The sequence below is a fragment of the Gopherus flavomarginatus genome, chromosome 3 (genome assembly GCF_025201925.1).
Source record: "Gopherus flavomarginatus isolate rGopFla2 chromosome 3, rGopFla2.mat.asm, whole genome shotgun sequence".
In the NCBI taxonomy this organism is placed as follows: Eukaryota; Metazoa; Chordata; order Testudines; family Testudinidae; genus Gopherus; species Gopherus flavomarginatus.
The window spans coordinates 68,642,965-68,662,294 of record NC_066619.1 but is presented as its reverse complement, the minus strand read 5'-3'; the positions used below and the strand labels follow the sequence as shown (position 1 = coordinate 68,662,294).

Here is a 19,330-nt window from a genome sequence, read left to right as displayed (position 1 = left end):
AGACAGAGCTTGTGTTGAAATGGTTACATTTAGCAGCAAGTCCATATAGGGACCACTGGGATCTCCTTGTAATTCAATTAGTCGGGTTTCAGGAAGGTGGGGCTGGATAATATTTTGGCACGGAGTAGGGGAGAATAAGGAAACGCCTCTTTTCTCGCGTTGTAAACCAATCCGGGTGGAGTAAAAAAAGGGGAAAAAGCAGTCTGTAAGCAAACAGCAGGCTGTGCACTGACTGGCTGCGCCGGCACATCCCCCCTCCCTTGCCCAAGTAAACTGCATGCAAAAATCCCACATGATCAACCAGCAGCGCCTGTGCTCCGAGCTGGCTGCGCCTCCTCTGTGCATCTACTCCTCGCACACACCAGCTTCCAGATCTCTCTTCTGACGCACACGCATGTGTATGTATGTGTGTGTCTCTATATACCGTGTATATATCTATGCAGTTGTCTGTTGCACACGCACATGCACACAGACACCCAGCGCGCTAGGCTCCTAGATTTTCTTAGGCTGCTGATGTCGGATTTACAGGCAGTGAAGGGACCAGCATTGCAAAAGGGGGCGTGACAGTTTAAATATCCCCCCAAAAAAACATTTTTTTTGCGAAACTGACTTTTGTTCCCCCCCCCTCCCCCGCCGCTGCATTCAAGTTTATTTGCTTGCTAGGGCGGAATATTTTTTCTTCAGAGGGAAAAGCTGCTGGGCAAGACCAAGACGAAGGTTTGATTTGTTTTCTGATGTAGTCCTCTGAGGGGTGCTTGCTTTCCTTCCCCCTCCCTTCGCTCTTTCAAACTGTTTCGTCCTTTTTCCCCAAGTCGATGGTTCAGGGATGGACCCTGCTTTATTCTAACACAGACACTTGGGGAAGCCGAAGGAGGAGATTGCTGCTGCTCGTCCTGCGGCTCCAGCTCGTTCCCTATGCAGAGGAGGCGGCTTGACACCAGCATCACTAGAGGAGTTTGTGGGCTTTCAGTTTCCCCTTCTGTGAGGTTCGGCTGGTTTTACAGCCTCTCCTAAAACACCCTGATTTCCATCTGCTCGCGTCCCGCGCCGCAGAACTGCTTGGATTGGCCGCTTTTTGTGCCGTTGCTGTGGCTCGCTCCGTAGTGCATCCAGCGCTCAGGAACAGGAAGGACAAAAACCCACCCCACGAAGTCTCCTCCAACCAAGACACACTCTGTGCTGCAGAGCAGGCTCCCCAACTCCATCCGCGCAGCAGCCAGACTCTTCGGGGCTCGCCTGCTGCCATTCCGCAGCGGTGGGGGGACAGCGGCAAACTTTGTACTTGTGGCACGGATTCGCCTCCCGCACGGCCCAGCTGCCTGGACACGTTCCCAGGACCCCGGGGGGAGGGCGCCAGGGGCAAGATTTGTAGCTGCTGCTGCTGCTTCCTCTCCATCCTCGCGCGCTTACCTGAACCGGTTGCAGCTGCCTCCAGAGCCGGAGGGCTGCGAAGGAAGGACGGACATTGAACCCCCTCCCCGCATGTGCCACGAGCCACCAAGTAACTTTGCAAGAGGCCGGAGAGCGGTGCCTTGAGAGGAGCCACCCCCACCCGCAGCCTAGCGCTAACAGCCTCCCGGCGCCGGTGTATGTCTCCCCGTGGGCTCCGCATTGAACTCCCGGTGAATGTTCCCCGCCCGCCGCCCGCTGCTGCCGCCGCCCGGCTCGGATCTCACCTCCCCCTGCCGGGGTGACTAAGCTCCAGCGGCTCCCGAAGGGACCCAAGGACCCCCCCCCTCCGCACACCCTGTTGGGGGGGCGTCTCGCTGCGGCTCGTCAGTGCAGCCTCCTTGTGACCCCCTCCCTGCCCTCTCCGTGTGTCTGGCTGTGACTTGACTGACTGACTGATCCCCCGGCGGCGGCGTGGGCCGGGACTCAGTGATGTTGCACGTGGAGATGTTGATGCTGGTGTTTCTGGTGCTCTGGATGTGTGTGTTCAGCCAGGATCCCGGCTCCAAGGCGGTGGCCGATCGCTATGCTGTCTACTGGAACAGCACCAATCCTAGGTAAGAAGGCAGTGGGGCTAGGCGAGGGGCGGGCGTGAGAGCCGACCCCTAGCACCCACTGTGCTGGGTTCTTCTCCCACGGAGGGGGTGAGACGGCCGCGGGGCTGCTGCCCAGCAGGCATCGGAGTGAGCAGCACGACAGGCAGGAGGAGATCGGGGCGCTCGTCAGGCTGTACACGTGCTCAGAGCAGAGGGGGCAAGGACTGCGAAGGAGAGGAAGGGGTTGGCCCCCCACTTCATGTAGCTGACAGAGAGGGGCTTCTCGGCAGCGCTCTCCGGGGCTGGAGTACGAGGCTCTCGACCAGTGCCAGGAAACCTACTTGTTTGCAAGAGGGGCGAAAACTTTCTTCTTCCGCCTGCGTTAAGTGCTGCAGGAGGGGAACTCTTAGTTTAGATCTTATCGGTTAGGCATAGCAAACAATATTGCATCAGGCCAACTGCCCCCCAGTGCTTGGCACTCTGGTTTCCTTAGAGAGCCAAATAGTGATACTTTTGTATCAAAGTGTAGGTGCAGCATCTACAGTTAATAACTGTGTTTATGGGTCTGTACGTGTAAGCATATCCGTTTATAAACATTTTTAAATCTAATTCCTTTTTATAGATAGGTACTGGAACCCATTTATACTGACCTCTGCTGCAGGGAAACTTTATAATTATGTGAAATGAAAGTTCTGAACTGTTTCACTGTAACCTAGACGGCAGTGTATTGAACCTGTTTATAGTGGATTTGTTTTGTGTGTGTGTGTGTGTGTGTGTGTGTTTGTTTGTGCTGGGGGTGGGGGAATGACTTTTCTGTAAAACGGTTTCACTACGGAGAGAAGGGAAATGTTTTGCCTGGATTGAGATTGTAGAGGAGCCTGTAGCTGGCTGCTTGGCAGCCACATGTGGCAGCTGTTCCATGTCAGGGCTTCAGAGATGGAGTAAGCTGGTTATGTCACATGAACGGAGCAAAGAAGCCTCTAACTTCTAAAACTTCAGCACTTGTAAATGAGTCCAGGACTGAACGTTTCCCATGGAAAAGGGCAGCTTCTCTTGCTCAAATTGTCATATCAAATTCAAGTGCAATAGTTAGTGATGCACTCACAATAAAAGGGGCATCTGAGGGTTTAGAACTACATTTATAAATGTTGGTGGGTGATGGGGGGAGGATGGGTGACCAGTTCTTCACTGAACCACTTAGTGAGAATCAAACTGTTCTTGAATTATAGTTTACAAGAAAAATAGAGCCCAACCTTTCCAGTTAGTACTGTGCTAAAAGATTTTTTTTGTATCTTTGTGGATGGTGTAGCTATAAATGTAAGATAATTTTTATTTCAAAACTTCCTATTCATAATGGTAAATGAACCTTCTTTAAAATGAGATGTTTTTATTTAGGATCTAGCAGTGTTCCTGTTATTTCCCCTTTACTTCAGTATAATGATATTTCAGTCCTGTTCCAAATGGTATCTGTATGTTTAGGTAAAAGGTCACCTGTTGTATTTTTGTATTTGTTAAAGTAAATGTAAGTGTGTATATATATACTTTAACATTACTCACATTTACTTTATATATATATATATTTTAACCTATCAAGCTAGTCAAAGTAAATTTGAGGACATTTTACTTTAGGTTATCTCCGTTTTATGTTTCTGATACTGCTGTTTGGTTTGAGATTAGTACATTGATTTTTGTTACTTGTCATGTTTTTTTAATACATCTGCATTGCTTGCAGAATACTGTTGTATTCTGTATACCATTGGCTTCAAAATAGGTGACACCAAAGTTAACCCGCAGAATTTTCAAGTGCCTGCAGTTTGCTAGTTAGCGTAATTCTTTAATGTTAAGCTTGTGGTGGCAACTTTTTCAGGAAAGTGAGGTTTAATAATGATTTATCTGGACAATGTTTAGTTGTGATGAGTAACTATACTTCCAAAAAAAAAAAAAAAAAAAAAGCTGTCGCCATAGCCATAACATTAAAGTACTACTAGAGTAGAATTAAGGAAGGTCCTACCTCCCATCACACTTAGATATATTTTAAAGCATAAGCCTCTTTAAAAAATCGCATGTCTCATCAAACAAAGTTTTCTTAAAATAAAGTTGAAATGAAACACAGTAAAATCATTTTAGAAAAAAACAGCCCCTCAAACAAACAATGTTCACCTACTCCACTGTAAAGAGAGAGAAATATTTGAGGGAGTAAATTTGACCAAATGATAGGCATGCGTCGCTAGTATGGAGATTTTTTTTTTTAAACAAAGTCTACAATTTTAACTTTTCTGCTTCTCTGTGTGTGGTTATTATGCATGGTTTGTAAATAGGTGAAGATACTTGAAAGTAGAAGTAATATTTAGTGTGACAGTAAGTAGTACGTATTTAAAATGGGTCGCTTTGTAATGCTTTTATTAAACTTTGTAATATTACAACACTGCAAAATGAAAACCTTTTCTAACTTAAACTTTCAACATCTGCAAAGAAAACTTTGTTTTCTTTTGTTAAACTTAAACTCCAAACTTAAACTCCAAACACAGGAGGAGCATGAGTTCATTACAAATTATTTTAGCCATCTCTTCTTAAAAAACAAAGCAAAACTAAACAAAAACCACTTTCTTGATATCTTAAAATAGGAAGCAGCCTTTTTTTTTTTTAAAGTATCCGTTTCTATACAACGTGTTTATTCAAGAGTTAAAAATATGGTAAAGTTATACAGAGTAGTGGCAGTAAAAATCTGTATTTTGTTCATGCCTATCAAGTTCTGCGACCTTGTGCTATAAAAACAGGCAAACATCTGTTTGGATAAACATAAGAAGATGGGAGGAAAAATTTCTTTGTATTTTATGTTGCCTCTGTCAGTATCTAAGTTCAGAAGGTAAAATTCAGTCTGGTTATCAAAATTTTAAAATTAGTTGTTCAATAGTAATAACTCAGTAATTTTTCTTGCTATGTCAGAGGATTGACTGCATTTTGTTTTTACTAACATGTGGCAATCTAAAACTATACCTAATTGGATGATAACAATCTGAATTGACAGGTGAAATAATGTTTTATTTCTTTGACCTCTAATATAACCATAGTAGCTTAGCTTACTTTTTTAATAATGTTTATCCAAAGTTCCAATCCACCATGAACTAATTATTCAGTTAAAAATTCAGATTTCAGTTCAAGCACAAGAAAATAGAAATATGCTCTACAATACAGTTTCTTCAAAACCTTCTGGGTGAAGAGATTTTTCATGTTCTTCTGACAAGTACAGCTATATCTTGGTTTTATAGTTACTAACCTAACTAAACAACTTATGAAAACAGAAATAATTCCCATTATTATTAAAAAGTCATATTAACAATCTGATGAGTGGTGCAAATAGATTAGTGCCTCCAGTATGAAACACACTTCCTTAAATAAAACACCATGAGTATATTATAAAGGTTTGTATTGGATATTTTTTGAATAGATGCCAAAATCCTGGTAGAATAGTTAAAAATGTCTTCTGTAATACTGTCCGTATATGAAAGAGTAATATAACATAGTAATTTATTTTTAAATCACCCAAATATATTTTCAGAAAAATCACTTCGAAGTATGATTTTGCTTGTTTCTTACTGTGTCACTTTAATTAACAAAATATGATTCCTCATAAATACCATACTCTGATTCCAGATAAAAAAAATGTTTTCCTCTTCTGTTAAACATGAGGCTTACTAAAATGTGATAAAATAAGGTTGCTTTATTATATGTGAAACCATGTAAAAACTTGTGGATAGAATATTTTACAGTATGTATTCTTGAAAATTTATGCAAGTGCTTTTTATATGTGATTTTGTAGATGTTAAAGTGTTTTAAGAGTAGATCAGAATTCACAAGTACATTAGTCTTACATCTGTGACTGCAGAAGTACCACTTCACTGTAGCGAAATAGTAAGAATTGTCATAGCCACGTTCCTCTGTGTAATGTTTAACATAGTTTTGAGAGTTCATTCAGAATGCAACATATTTATTTCATCTAACTCATCAGTACCTTGATGATGATGATGATGATTCAGTCACCGACATTTCTCCCTTTTAGGACCTGATCCTGCAGTTGCTAGCTACTGAGCGCTTGCCATTGTGAGTAGTATTACTGAAGTCAAATTGGACTACTTGCCGTAGTAAGTGCTCCGTGCTGTACTCTTTACAGGATTGCATTTCAAGACTGCAATTTCTGTCTAACTATATAAGTTATTTCAAGAGTTGCATGTTGTATAGAATTTACAAATTGATTGTGGTTTCAAAGAACTTTAAATAGTTTGTGTTTCTAGTCAGGTCAAATCTCTTATCATTAATACAAACAGCCAAATCTTGCTTGTCTCACTTAGGGAACTAATTCTGTTGAAATCAGTGGTGTTTGCATGAGAAGGGTGTATGCTGTTGGCTGTAATAAATAACTTTGTTAAAAATATTTGTAATTTAAAATTCAATATAATGATTTGTATTCATGGATTGATCACTCTAGATATAGATATGTATGTATTATGTATGTATGCGTACGTATGTGTTTCTACTGGAAATTATATAGTCAAAATAATTTTAATCTCTAACTGTATGATTCTAATAATCATAAGTGATGCCATAATTGGACTCATCAGTATTAGAGTTCTCATTAAGATAGTTGCTTGAGGTGTTGAGTACAGAGTGAACAAATGCGTGTGTTCCTGTAAATTCCATAAATAGATCAAAATTTCCAAACGCAGGTGTCTAAAGTTAGGAAGCTGAATCCATAGTTAGGCACTTAGTCCTTAATTCAGGGAAGTATCTGTGTTCACAAAAGCACTTACAGTAGTATCACTGTTCACAAAAGCATGTTTAAATCCCATTGTAATATACAGGACTTAAGTGAACATTTATCTGTTAGCATATACTTAAGTGTTTTCCTGTATCAGAGCCTGAAAGCAGTGGACTGATTTTTCAGATTCATTTTCAGAGCTTATGAGCACCCACAGCTTCTGTTGACTTCTCAAAAAATATGTCATACTTCAGCATATCTTTATGCACCTGCGTTTGAAAATTTGGTCATAGCATGTTGATTACAAATGCACAAGTCGTATGGATGGGTTTATTTTTTAAAATCATGAAATATTCCTGCAGAAATTAGGGAAATTATATGGAAAGGGTTGGAGCTCAGAGAGTATAAGGTGTTTGATCAGTTTGAATCAGTGTTGGGAGCAAAGTGGGGAGAACCAAGGCGTTTGATATTGCTAATTCAGAATTTGTTAAACTTCAAAAGAGGCATAATGCTTTAAGTTCCAGAAGTATTCAGTCTTTCTTCTTTGGGTATGATATGTCTTGTATTTGGAGGACTAGTTTTATCTGGCAGCTCAAATCCGAAAGACAAAAAGATCTCTGGCCCAATACATTTCTTATGATTAAACATGCACCAGCAGAGACTTCAGTAGTTCATTTCACCTAGCTTAGCAGATTTTAATAATGTTACTGTACCCCCTGTGACTCTGAAAAAATGGGTTGAATCAGTCATGGCGTCCCTCTATGAAACCTGCACAGTGGACAATAGTTTTACAGGCCTTCACCTTTGCAGGGAGGAAATTTAGTTAAGGGGGTAAATTACTCTCCTGAAATTCTTCCCATTTAATCTTTTGCAAATGCTCAGAGTGAAGGCATTTCATTGCATTCTGCCCACTGGCTGTATTTCCTGTTGGAGAAGGATAGATAAAGATGAGCCTTTCTTTTTCTCCCCTGTTGCTGTGAGCCCAGCAATCTACCAGTGCCATGCTGGGCTGGGAAAATGAATGAATACAATTAGTCCTTCAGGAGTCCTGGCCTTTGCAGTCTTAGGGAGGTGCATACATATATACACATACATGTACATAGACACACAGAAGTGTCTTTAAAAGGAGGTGGTGCTGGGAAGAATAGCATAAATGTAACAACAACCAAGAATATGAAAGTGTTTTTTTTTATTAATAAAGGTGGCCAAACTCACAGGATGAACAATTTGTTGTACAAATGGTTACCCAGCCATCCTCTTCCAATAAAAAATTACAATTTCTCATTTGATTAAAAATAAAAAAATATTTGTAAGGTGTGTTTTTTAGTTCTTGGCCTTCCCCACTACCCTACTTCTTTCATACATTGGTATTCCCTTAATAGCAATGTATATAAACAAATGTAATATGAAACACATGAAATTACAGGCCTCTGCTTCAGAAAACAAACCACTCACAATTCTCTGCATTTATTAAAATACAGTGTTACTGCTTTTATCCTGAAATAATCCCACATTAGGAATTACGCTGTACTGCTTAAATATTAGGCTTTAATTAAAAGAGCACATAAAGTGGGAGGGTTATGGGGAGTTCATGTTGCTATGAAGCAATAGTTCACATAGGAGAAAACAATATTGAGAAGAAACCACTCTTGCAGTTTGAGAAACTATGAGTCGAGTGTAATTCCTCCTTGGTTAGCAATATATATCCTTTTGTTTTGGTTGACAGGTTAAGGGTTTTATGTAAGAATAAATGTCTTAAAATTGAAATGCAGAGAAGCTCAATAATTTTTTTCTTCTAATCACTCCATGTCCTTCTCTCCAGTTCTGAGCACTGCTTTGAAAAAGTGTGTTTGGTCTCATGATTAATCTAATCTTCTACTGTTTCTGAATGATGTATTCTTTATTAAGAAGAGGAAATTCTGTTTTGTTTAAGTTTTCTTAACACTTCTGCTTAAAGATGTAGTCAGTCAGCAGCATACTAACATAATTAAATGGACATGTTTAGTTTAAAACAGACATATTATTGAAACCGCTTTCTGGTGATTATTACAGCTATTGTGAGTAAACCCTACTGTAACATACTTCTGCATAGTTGAATATAAAAATAAAAATCTTCATATCTCACAATTCTTCCTGGTACTTTTGCATTGTTTCTGTTAATTGTATTCTTTGCAGGATAGATTACAATAGTTGAGCCCATTTAAAATGGAATTGTATTCTTTAGTGTGCAAGCCTCTATATAGTTGAAACCCAGGTTTTTAAGGATCCTAAGACTGATTGCAAAATAGTGAAACCATATATTATGGTAGTAACACAATTAAAAAAAATAAGAATCTATATTAAAATCAACCATTTGAAAAGAAAAGAGAGAATACACTATTTTACAGTGATCATGAGATTGGATTTCACTGAGGTAGAGTTCTAGTTTCCAATTAAAAAAAACCAAACCTTTGCCTTAAGGAATATCCCTTATATATTTGACATTTGATAGGTAGATGAAAATGAACTGTCAATCCTTAATTTTCATTTAAATTGGGAATAAATGTGGGTTTGACTAATTTATTTTTCTTCAGTGCTGCAAAACGTAGAGGAAATATTTTGTAATTGATACCCATGTTCGGCTATCTGGTATGCTAGAGTTTTTCCATAATTTGTTCCAGTTAAGTGAAGGAGCAATAAAACGCATTCCAGTGAGAGATCATCTAGTAGCTAAATCTGTGAACGTTCTGCTAACTGACAAGGTATATACTTGAGTTGCCAATACCAATGTTTGATAGCAAGTTCTTCATGATTGTCAGTTTTCATTTGTAATCTTCAAGCCTGTTTGTTTTTTAATTTCTGTTGCAACTCCTTTGTAATCTGTTAGTATGAATGGGCAATGATTCTTCAGTTTCAAAAACTTTCAATAAAGTGAAATCTATAAATACAGTATTTACAGTAGAAGTGTGTTTTTTACTTTTTAAAATTTCCTTTTTGATCATTAAGTGAATATATTTGTCTGGGAGACAACTGCGCAACAAAAACTGCATTGCTACATTATCATTAGTAGGTTGCTTTGCTAACTTTTTACTTTCATTTCAGTTACATCAAGTAGTTTCCAAAGAGCCAGTTTTGGTTGAGTTGAGCCTATTCAGCTCTTGAGGAGAGCTGTGAAATGGAAATGAAGAGTAGAGAAGGACTAAACCATTTGAGAGTCATTTGGTGAGATAAAAACTGGACTGGGAGAAGCATGAGGTTTCTACTTTTGTCTCCCTTCAATTTGCTAAAATGTTGCTAAATGCTCTGTTCTTTTTTATAGCAAATATCTGGCCTGTTTTCTTTTCAAGATTAAAATTTCTGCGTCACGTGCTTTTGTATAAAACTCACTCACTGTGCCGGAATTAATCTTTACTTTGTAGCACAGACATACGTTGTTCATTAGAAGACTATATTCTCTTTTCTCCCTAGAGGTTTTTTTTTTCCCTTTCTATGCTGTTGGGTGAATGTTTTCCAGCCGCTGGCAAATCCACATTGCACTCGAGTGGTCCACCAGCACAAGCTGTACTGTGTACCTTAGCACTTCCCTAGTGGCTAGTAAGGAAATGTTGCATTTTTGCTTTTTGTGTATTTTAAAGTAGTAATCCATATATTCAGATTCTTTGTTATGAAGAACCATACATGCATACTCCTCAGCTCCCACAGTCCCATTATATAATCTCATAGGGAACTATTAAGGGGTATAATGATTTTTTGATAATGCACATTTATTATACTGCGTGGTTTTGGTTTGTATTTTGTTTTGCTTAAAGTGTGATTTCCCTGCTGAGTATGTTTCTCCAGATATCAAGTTCTTATCTTTACCGTGGAATTGGAGTTCAGTAAATTCTAAATCACTTAATAAAAACAAAACCGTTCTATTTCTGATGAAATATTTGTGGTGCTGTGTAACCAAACATGTAGATTTTTGTTAGAATAAATTTTAAAATTGGCATCATCTTAGCTATCTGTTGATATGGTGATAATCTTTACTGTGTCAATCCACCGTATTGGACCGGCAGTATTGGTTAGCGATTGGATACGGGCTGGCAACAGCTTTACCAGCTCTGCCATTGTCTTTCTTTGAATTAATAAAATGACTCCAAAGAACTTTAAAAATTAAATAGACATTTTCTGTTTCGGTTCACTCTACAGGTTTGTGACAGATGTTTTATAATAGTAAATATGCCCTATAATAGTGGGGGAGGGAGAAGGAATGGAGAAATGACAAGCTTTAACAACGAAGAGATAACTCGTTCCTTAACTGACCCCCAACAAAGGCCTCGAAACACCAGTGTTGCTGAAATATTTTTCCTCTAATTAGTTATCTGGTAAACACATAAAAAATCTTTATGGAGTTTATTTGCTGTTCCAAGCTTTTGAGGTTTCAGTTTTTAACTTTCCTCCAAGTTATTAGCGTTTGTTAAACCTGTAATTGCAGCTACTGTTATGCTCCTTGTACAAAAATACAACAGGAAGAGAAAGTAAATACAAAGCATTTTTTCGTTATGACAACAGAAACTTGTAGTGCCTTAGTTAGCTCAGTTGATGAGTTAGTGGGTTGGGTAATTTGGACATTTATATTTTGCCTGCCCTTGATAGCATTAGAAGTTTGTCTTTCCCTGCAGTTTTATTGGTATCAATGAGGTTTTCCTTGAGTTGTACTGTAAAGTTGCTGTTGAACAAAAACAAACAAAAATAATTCAACTTAAAAGAACAATAAATATGTTCATAGAGAGAGGCCATGTATTCTCCTATGTTTAGCAAGTAGGAGTTGACAAAGTAGGAGCTTTCAATCCTACTTTCCCTCCTCGTGTTTCAGGAAAGAAGGGAATAAAGAGAGATGCTGGAATTTCAAAGTAGTGACCTTCTGACACTCTCACACAGCATGGTCATTGCACTGGCACAGAAAGCGCCTTAAGCTACCAGAATGGCAAACTGTTTTTTGAAGTCACTGATATGAGAGCCAGCTGAATGGGGGATGGCGTCTCCGCCATTGACTCCACAGCTATTTGCAAATTTCCATTTTATTGCAAGATACTTTCACTTTTAAATTCCAAAATTTACCATTTAGGAATAATGCTTTGTTCAGTTTAGTCAGGGATTTGTGACTGTTACATAAACTTACTACCATTTGGTCCAGAATTCTGCGGCCATTCTTCGTAGAGATCCGCTTCACAAAGTAATTTCATTCATCTGGTGGTGGGGAGGGATGAGAAACAATGAAGGGAGGTTCATATCAACATTCTTCTGCAAGGAAAATCCTCATCCATGTTATTTAGTCACTAGAGCCTATTTTAAAGATGTAGACAGAGATTTGGAACAAGTAAATAAGAACCAATTCAGGCCCCTCTCTTCAGATTACATGTGATCTCCTGGATAACCACTGCATACATAGTCTAGAAAAGACCTAGTATTTTACATGCTACCCTTTTTCCCTTTTGTATTTGTTTACTGTTATTGACTCAAAACACTTAGCATCTTTTTATAGTTCTCTTAGGGCTTAGTTTATTAAAAATTAGTGATCTATCACTAAGAGGAGTACAGTACAAACAGCAGTGCTCCCATCAGAGAGTTTTTGTGCCAAATCAGAGGAAATACTAGGGATACGAAAGCTGCCAAAAAGTGACTCCCAGTTGCTAATTAATCAGGCAAAAAACAAACAAACAAAAAACCAGCCACCTCTCAGTGACAGAACTAGAGAAGCTGTCATAGTTTGACATTGGGACAATGTCCTGTAAATATTTTTTAAAAAGTAAAGGGATGTGTTGCCCCTTTAGCTGCTATCACAATATATGTATTATTTTCTTAAAAACAATTTTTAAAATGTGAACTACAAATTTGAGTTGGTGGGAAATTTTGTTGTTCCTGATGTTGTCAATAGCTTGAGCTTTTTAAATAGCATGTCACTTTTTTTGAATGAACACATACTGTTTTCCCTATTGAGCATTCCCCAGTAATTTTAAGGTGGGGGTCATTTGAAGCTGTGTAACACTAGAGTATGTGGTAATACAGTATAATATTAATTTAAATTGTCAGCAAACAGTCACAGGGAAAATATATTATAAAAGCCCACATTTTCAGTAATTTGAGCAATAGAATAGGGAAGAAAGACATATTTTTGTGAATATCTGCTATCCAAAGCTGCCAGTCACTTCTGGCACAGCTCCCATCATAGTTGCTGTGGCTATAATTAAACGCCTGCCATTAGTGTATTTTTTTCCTATAACATTTACAATGGAAAAGGCAAGGGGTCCTTGCAGAGCTATGACTGTCAGGGGAACAATAAAAACTAATTACACACTCTACTGTCACCATTGTCAGCGCTGCTTTTAGGGAGAAAGAATATGGAAGGTGTGTGTCTAATAATATATAATGCATGTGCATGTATGTACGTGTGTGTATATAGACAGATATACACACTTATCAATATAACTGAGTTTACCCAAGAGTTACAGTGGATTTATATATAAATAATTGTGTGTACAGATATACACAATTATATTGATCAATATAACTGAGTTTCCACAATAGCATAAGTGTATGTATATATTTTTGTGAGTATATAACAGATACTGACACTGTTGGGGAAACTCAGTTCTACTGTGAGTGTATGTGTCTATATTTACATATATAAACACATGCATTATATATTTAGTGCCCACACACTAGCACTATTGGAAACTCAGTTGTATGGAAGTGCCATTTACATATATGTTCATAATTTCTGCCTTCAAAAAGACTTGAATTATTTTCCCCATCCAATTTGTGGCCAAGGATCAATGCTGTATTTGCCTGCATTTATTGAAAGGGTGCAAGTCGTCTGTCCTATTGTAAATTTTAGATTGCAGGCTGGATAGTAAACTTGATCAAGAGGTTGAATGAATGAAGCCAGTTATTTTCAAATTACTCTGTAGAGTCAGTTTTTTTTTCTGCTTACAATCTGGGGATATGGGCCATGTGCAGGGCCCTTTCTTTTCTATTTTTATTTTGTTTTAATAATTTCCAGGAATTTATTAGTGGTTATTACAATTGTTAAAATAATAAGTAAAAATTAGGGCAAAAAATTAACTTCACAGTTTTCTGGGTAAATATCAGGGTTATTTTTGGAGAAATGGGAGTACAGAAAAAAGCAACAACTAGAGAATAGTAAGAGTGTTGAACGTGAAATCAGTTTAGTGCTGTGGTTTATTTAATGAACTTTTCGTTAACAGTATGTACACACATGCACATGCATTGCCTTGCTTTAACAGATAACTTCAGGTTTACACTCACTGTTTATTAACAGAAATACATACTATAAATGTAATGTATTGGATTTTCTTCATATAATCTGTTTTTTTTTCATATACTTGAATGGTCCAAAATTTGGCTGGAAATCCGTAAACACCCAAACAATAGTGTGGTAAAACCCAGGAATCTTTTGGTAAAAAGTGAAGGATTTTATCCATCTGCAATGAAATCGACAGGCTATAGGGCTTTGGGATGTCTAACACTGGTTTTGTCAAACATTTACCCAATTCTGTTTAATACAAAAATCTGTTTTCAAATATAAGGATATAAACACAAATGAGGATAGAATTCAAATTTTATCAACATTTCAAGCAGTAAGTAAAGTCAAAGAGAGAAACAGCACATTGTGCCACTTTTTTATTATTACTATTCCTTGCATAGCCACCAAAATGTAGACTATGCTTTACAGACTGACTAAGCTCAAGAATTCAAAAATGATTGAGTAAAGTTAGGGTCTTACTTTCTCATTTTTACCATATAATATAAAATAAATCAATAGGAATGTAAATATTATGCTTACATTTCAGTGTACAATATCTAGACCAGTATAAACAAATCATTTTCTGTATGAAATTTTAGTTTTGTACTGACTTGGCTAGTGCTTTTTATATAGCCTGTTGTAAAAATAGGCAAATATTTAGATGAGTTGATGTACCTCCTGGAAGACCTTTGTGTACCCCCAGGGGTATATGTACTCCTGGTTGAGAACCACCGCCTTACACAATACAGACCAGTTTAGTACATAATAACTATTTGGTGAATAAAGTCAGGAGACCATAGTTAATCAGATATAGGAGTGTAAAAGCCGATGGAATCTCCTCAAAATCACGCTGTATCACGTGATAGGTTACTTTTTCAAGACCACCTGGAACTCATGAACACTTACTTGTGTGAATAAGGGTATGGCTCCCAGCGCTGCACGTAAACCACATCCCTTAAGGGTGTAGCACTGTGGCACTGATTACATTGAGGCTTTACAGCGCTGTATCTTGCAGCGCTCGGGGGGTGTTTTTCACACCCCTGAGCGCGAAAGTTGCAGCGCTGTAAAGTGCCAGTGTAGCCACGCCCTAAGATTATGTGGTGTCCTAACTTTGTGACCAGCTGAGAAGTGGGTTTCTACTTCTGCAGTATAGCTGTACCCATCAACTCTCCTTGCAGTATGAGCTCTATATTAGATGATTCAGTCATCCCTCTTCCATTTCCTAGAATCTCAAACACTGGGTCCTGCACTGTAAGTTTAACTAAATTAGGGCTGAGGGAGGTAGGAGGGTGTCATTTAATATACTGTCATGTATTTGTTTTGTTGAATTTAGGTGGCCTGGAAGATCTCTTATGAGGTGTGATGTAATGGGAAAAATGTAGAGGAGATTGAAATCTCAGGAAGTTGGGGTGTTGATTCAATTTTAAAAGACAAGATTTGGTGAAATAAGCCCATTTTACTTATAACTACTCCGTAAGATAAAATAATTCGAAAACTAAGCTCCGATCTTGTAAATTGATTCAGCCCTTCACTTATGTGGAGTCCCATTTACTTCAGTAGGTCAAGGGGTCCATGTTAGCAGATCCCATTGTAGGATCAGGGCCCAAATAATGTATTCATACTTATACGTATTTTATCTTAAAGAATCCAACATGTTTTTGAAAAATGTGTGCATAACTTGGTTTTTCAGGTGAATTTCTATGAATTTGGCAAAATATTCCATGGATTTCCGGTGGCATTATTCTGATCACTTCACAGGCTCTTTTAAAAGGATCCTATTATAGATTTATTTAGAAGTTAATTTCTGAAGCCATCTCCAAAAAAAATACCAGGAACATTTATTGCACAGAGCATCATTTGTAACACATGTAGTAGCATAATTCTCGTTTAAATCCAGAGTCTCTTATTAACTTGGCACAGAAGTTGTCTTGCAAATAGTATCTTTGCTTTCATTAGCAAATGTATCAGAGGCAGACTGAGCATTTGCTTGAGAACCATAAAGAGAATCTTTATTAAATAGTGGCATTTATGTTAAATATTCTTAGTATTCCAGGTGATAGGAAATCCATACGTGTCCTGGAGTGTCATTTGATGTATATTTGCATAGCAGGTAACGAGTGTCATAGGGTAAAGAAGAGAAAATAACGAGTGAGAGATTTGTTCTTTTTCTCCCCATTACTATTTCCTGGCTACTATCACTTGATAACCATCAGCAAACTCTCTCTGCCTGAAACTTACAAAAATTATTTGCCAAAAATGCCTAAGGATAGATTCTCTGCCCTAGTTTCTAGTCCCATGCAGGTTAGTTTTTTTTTTTAATGGTTTTGTGTTTTACAGTCTCTTTTCTGTTTTACTTTAGCAGACCCTGTCACTGAGTGAACTGTATTTTATAGTTCAATATAAAATGGAATCCTAGCCTTTCATTTTCATATTAGCCATCTTGATTTACTGCTGATAAAATGGCCTTCTTTAGAACAAAACATTTGGAAGCATTTCATAAGCACTTTATTTTAGGTGCTGGGTTTGGAGCTAATATAATTTTATTGATCAGAGTGTGTTTGCCTGTAGACTATAGCGTAACTTCTCTGGGTAAATCAGACCATTGTGCTCCTTAGCAGTGACATTGAGGCAGTACCCAATTAGGACTTTTGTTCTCATACAGAAAGGAAGAAAGTCTGAATCTTGTGTGTGTGTGTGTGTGTGTGTGTTTTCTATAAAGCAGGTGCTCTAGGTGCCTACAAGATTGTTGATTTTTAGATTAGAATCAGTATGAGGTAGGTTAAGGTCTTTGAACTGTGTTTTCTTGCATATTAGAAAAGTTACGCCCTTAAGACAAAAATGTCCTCTGCATTCCACACGTTAATCAAAATGCCCAGGGACAAAGCTAGGTTTGGGAGAGCCTCAAGCCTTAACACACCTAGATCAGGGCAGAGTACCTGGATGAAACAGTTTTAAAATGGAATTAATATCTGGTAAAGATGCTAGAGATTCATATTTTTCCCTCATGGTTACTACTAGTAATGACATTGCACTTAAATGTGTCTGTCTGAGCAGCATTTTCATGTTAGCAGTCAGGGGACAAAAGATCAAAATCGGGATCAGGTTCTTGGGCTGTACAATCAGGCTATCTAATTTTGAAAAACATGTAGGTTAATGAATCAAGATAACTAATTTAAAAGAGAACGTTTTCTGCTCTAAGAACGTATATGGTCCACATCATAATTGTGCCAGATATTATTAAATATTGCTCAGTGAGGGAGAAAATATATCCTGCCAATTCAAAAAGCACCTGAGTGGCATGAGGGTTCCATAATTATGACAATAATATGGGGAAATGAAGATGAACCTTACTGTGCCCTGGAGTATTAATCCATATTTGTGCGGTAGAGATGCTAATAAAATCAACATTGGGTATATACTTTAAGTGTGTAATAGTAATATTTATCTGAAGAACCTATTGTAAAAGTCTGAACAGGTTGCACACTCGCAGATATGTTGACAAGATGCTACAGCTATTTGCATACAATTCCCATTGCATACATCCTACCAGTGAGAAACACAGAAGGACTCGATTTTTATTTGTAAAGTTCTACTCTAAATACAGTGAAATAGTGTCTAGCTAGTAGTTTGACTAGTTTTAGTAGTGTCAAAGTATTTCAGGAGTTAGAGCATGATTGAAAGAGTTCCCTAAAGAGATTTCCCATGCATCACTCTTATACTTAATATTTTAGTTCTGGTGTTCTAAGTCCATTTTATTTTTGTGTTCCATTGGTTTTCACTGCATGTTTTGTTCCTTTTTAAAACTATTTTCTTCCTAACTTTGACCTGTGGGAATTGTTTTAAGAATGATATAACACTCCCTTAAAACTCTGTTTAGATTCAGAAACGGGAGAGTACAATATGAAAGGGTGGGGGAAGAGAAACTGTCCGTGAAGTGATTCATGGATAAATGACTCCAGGTTTCTTTCTTGAAAACATCTAGTCTTGTTCCTTTCAGACTCTGCTTTGGAAAAGCAGTACACTCACAGCATCTTTCATTCACTCTAGAATCCCTCTCTGTCATAGCCATGCTTGTTTTTAGTCTGTAATCTGATTGCACTAATCCTTTGTAGCTATTATTTTGCCCTTATAAGCATTTCTGTTTTACCTGTAAAATGGAAAAAAAGAAAGCAGTTTAGAGTCCTTTCTATTCTCCATTTAAAAAAAAATCAAAAAAGTGAAGCAGGAAGAGGGGGAATCTAAAAAACAAAACAAACTTTCCATCATTAAAAAAAAAAATAGTAGTGAACTGCTGTTGCATGCCCTTTAACCCCAGGGCTGTCATAAACTATAATTTTCAATATGTCTTGACACATTTGAAGTTTTAAGCTGTAATTTTTCCTATTCTAAACTATGGCTTATCAGAGTCTTTTGGATGAAAAGTATACATAAACTGGGAAAATGTGAAAGCTATGTTTGGACAAGTCTCTAAGCATTTTAGAAAATACACCTACCTATCAGTTTGAACAGGTAAATGGTGATTATAATGGCTCTGGTTATACTTAACCTTCATAATTCTTTTTAGTTCACTAGAAGACAGTCATATTTTATTTGGTTTTGATGTTAATGATTGCTATTCCCTAAGGTACTGTACTAAGAAATCATTTTAGTGAAAATCTTTTTTAAAAATTGGTCCCTAAGTTGTACCTACGAAATACATGTATGTGGAAAATGCTTACCTAGGTTGAAAATGTGTAACTGCCTACTTCTTGCCCATGTAAAACAAGTCACTTACGTGTTTGCAGTGACAATTACTTCTGTGCACACAACCTAGTTCCTTAATGTCATAGCGGGGGGAAAAATATTCTGTGTCCTTTTTCTAATTCTGTTCTGCTAGCAAATTTTAGGTGTATTTTAATTATAATTTCAAAAGAGCATCAAACAATATGTTTAGTCAGGCTAAAAGAAAATGATACATTCTTGATAATTTATCTTTAGTCATGCTATAGCCTAGGTGTTGCCATTGCATAAAAAGAAGCAAGGTCTTTAGATAGCTGACAAGGTCAGTGTCGTTGCATACATGGTTAACTACGGTCACTTTAAGTGGATTTGCATACTGTAGCTGTCTGATATGTGATTTTCAAACTCTTCTAATCAGCTTTAGGGGGAAGATGATTTTCCTAATTCTAAATTGCTAATTAGTCTTGAAACCTAAATTGTTTCATTGTTTAGAATCTTCTGCACCTTTATGGTCTTCCTCTTCCTCTTTTTCTCTTTGTTTGTTCCTTCTCTCACTGTGATAATTTTCATGAAAAAGGTGGT

General features: G+C 37.6%; 1 protein-coding gene across 2 annotated transcripts in view; it reads left to right on the top strand.

Moving 5' to 3' along the window:
• The first annotated feature begins 313 nt into the window (after positions 1-313).
• The window catches only part of EFNA5 (ephrin A5), a 285,432-nt gene continuing 266,415 nt past the window's right edge, over positions 314-19,330 (top strand). For both annotated transcript variants that reach the window (XM_050945977.1, XM_050945976.1), the window contains exon 1: positions 314-2,006. In XM_050945977.1, the coding sequence (XP_050801934.1) occupies positions 1,882-2,006 (125 nt within the window). In that variant the 5' untranslated portion in view covers positions 314-1,881. The remainder of the gene's footprint in view (positions 2,007-19,330) is intronic.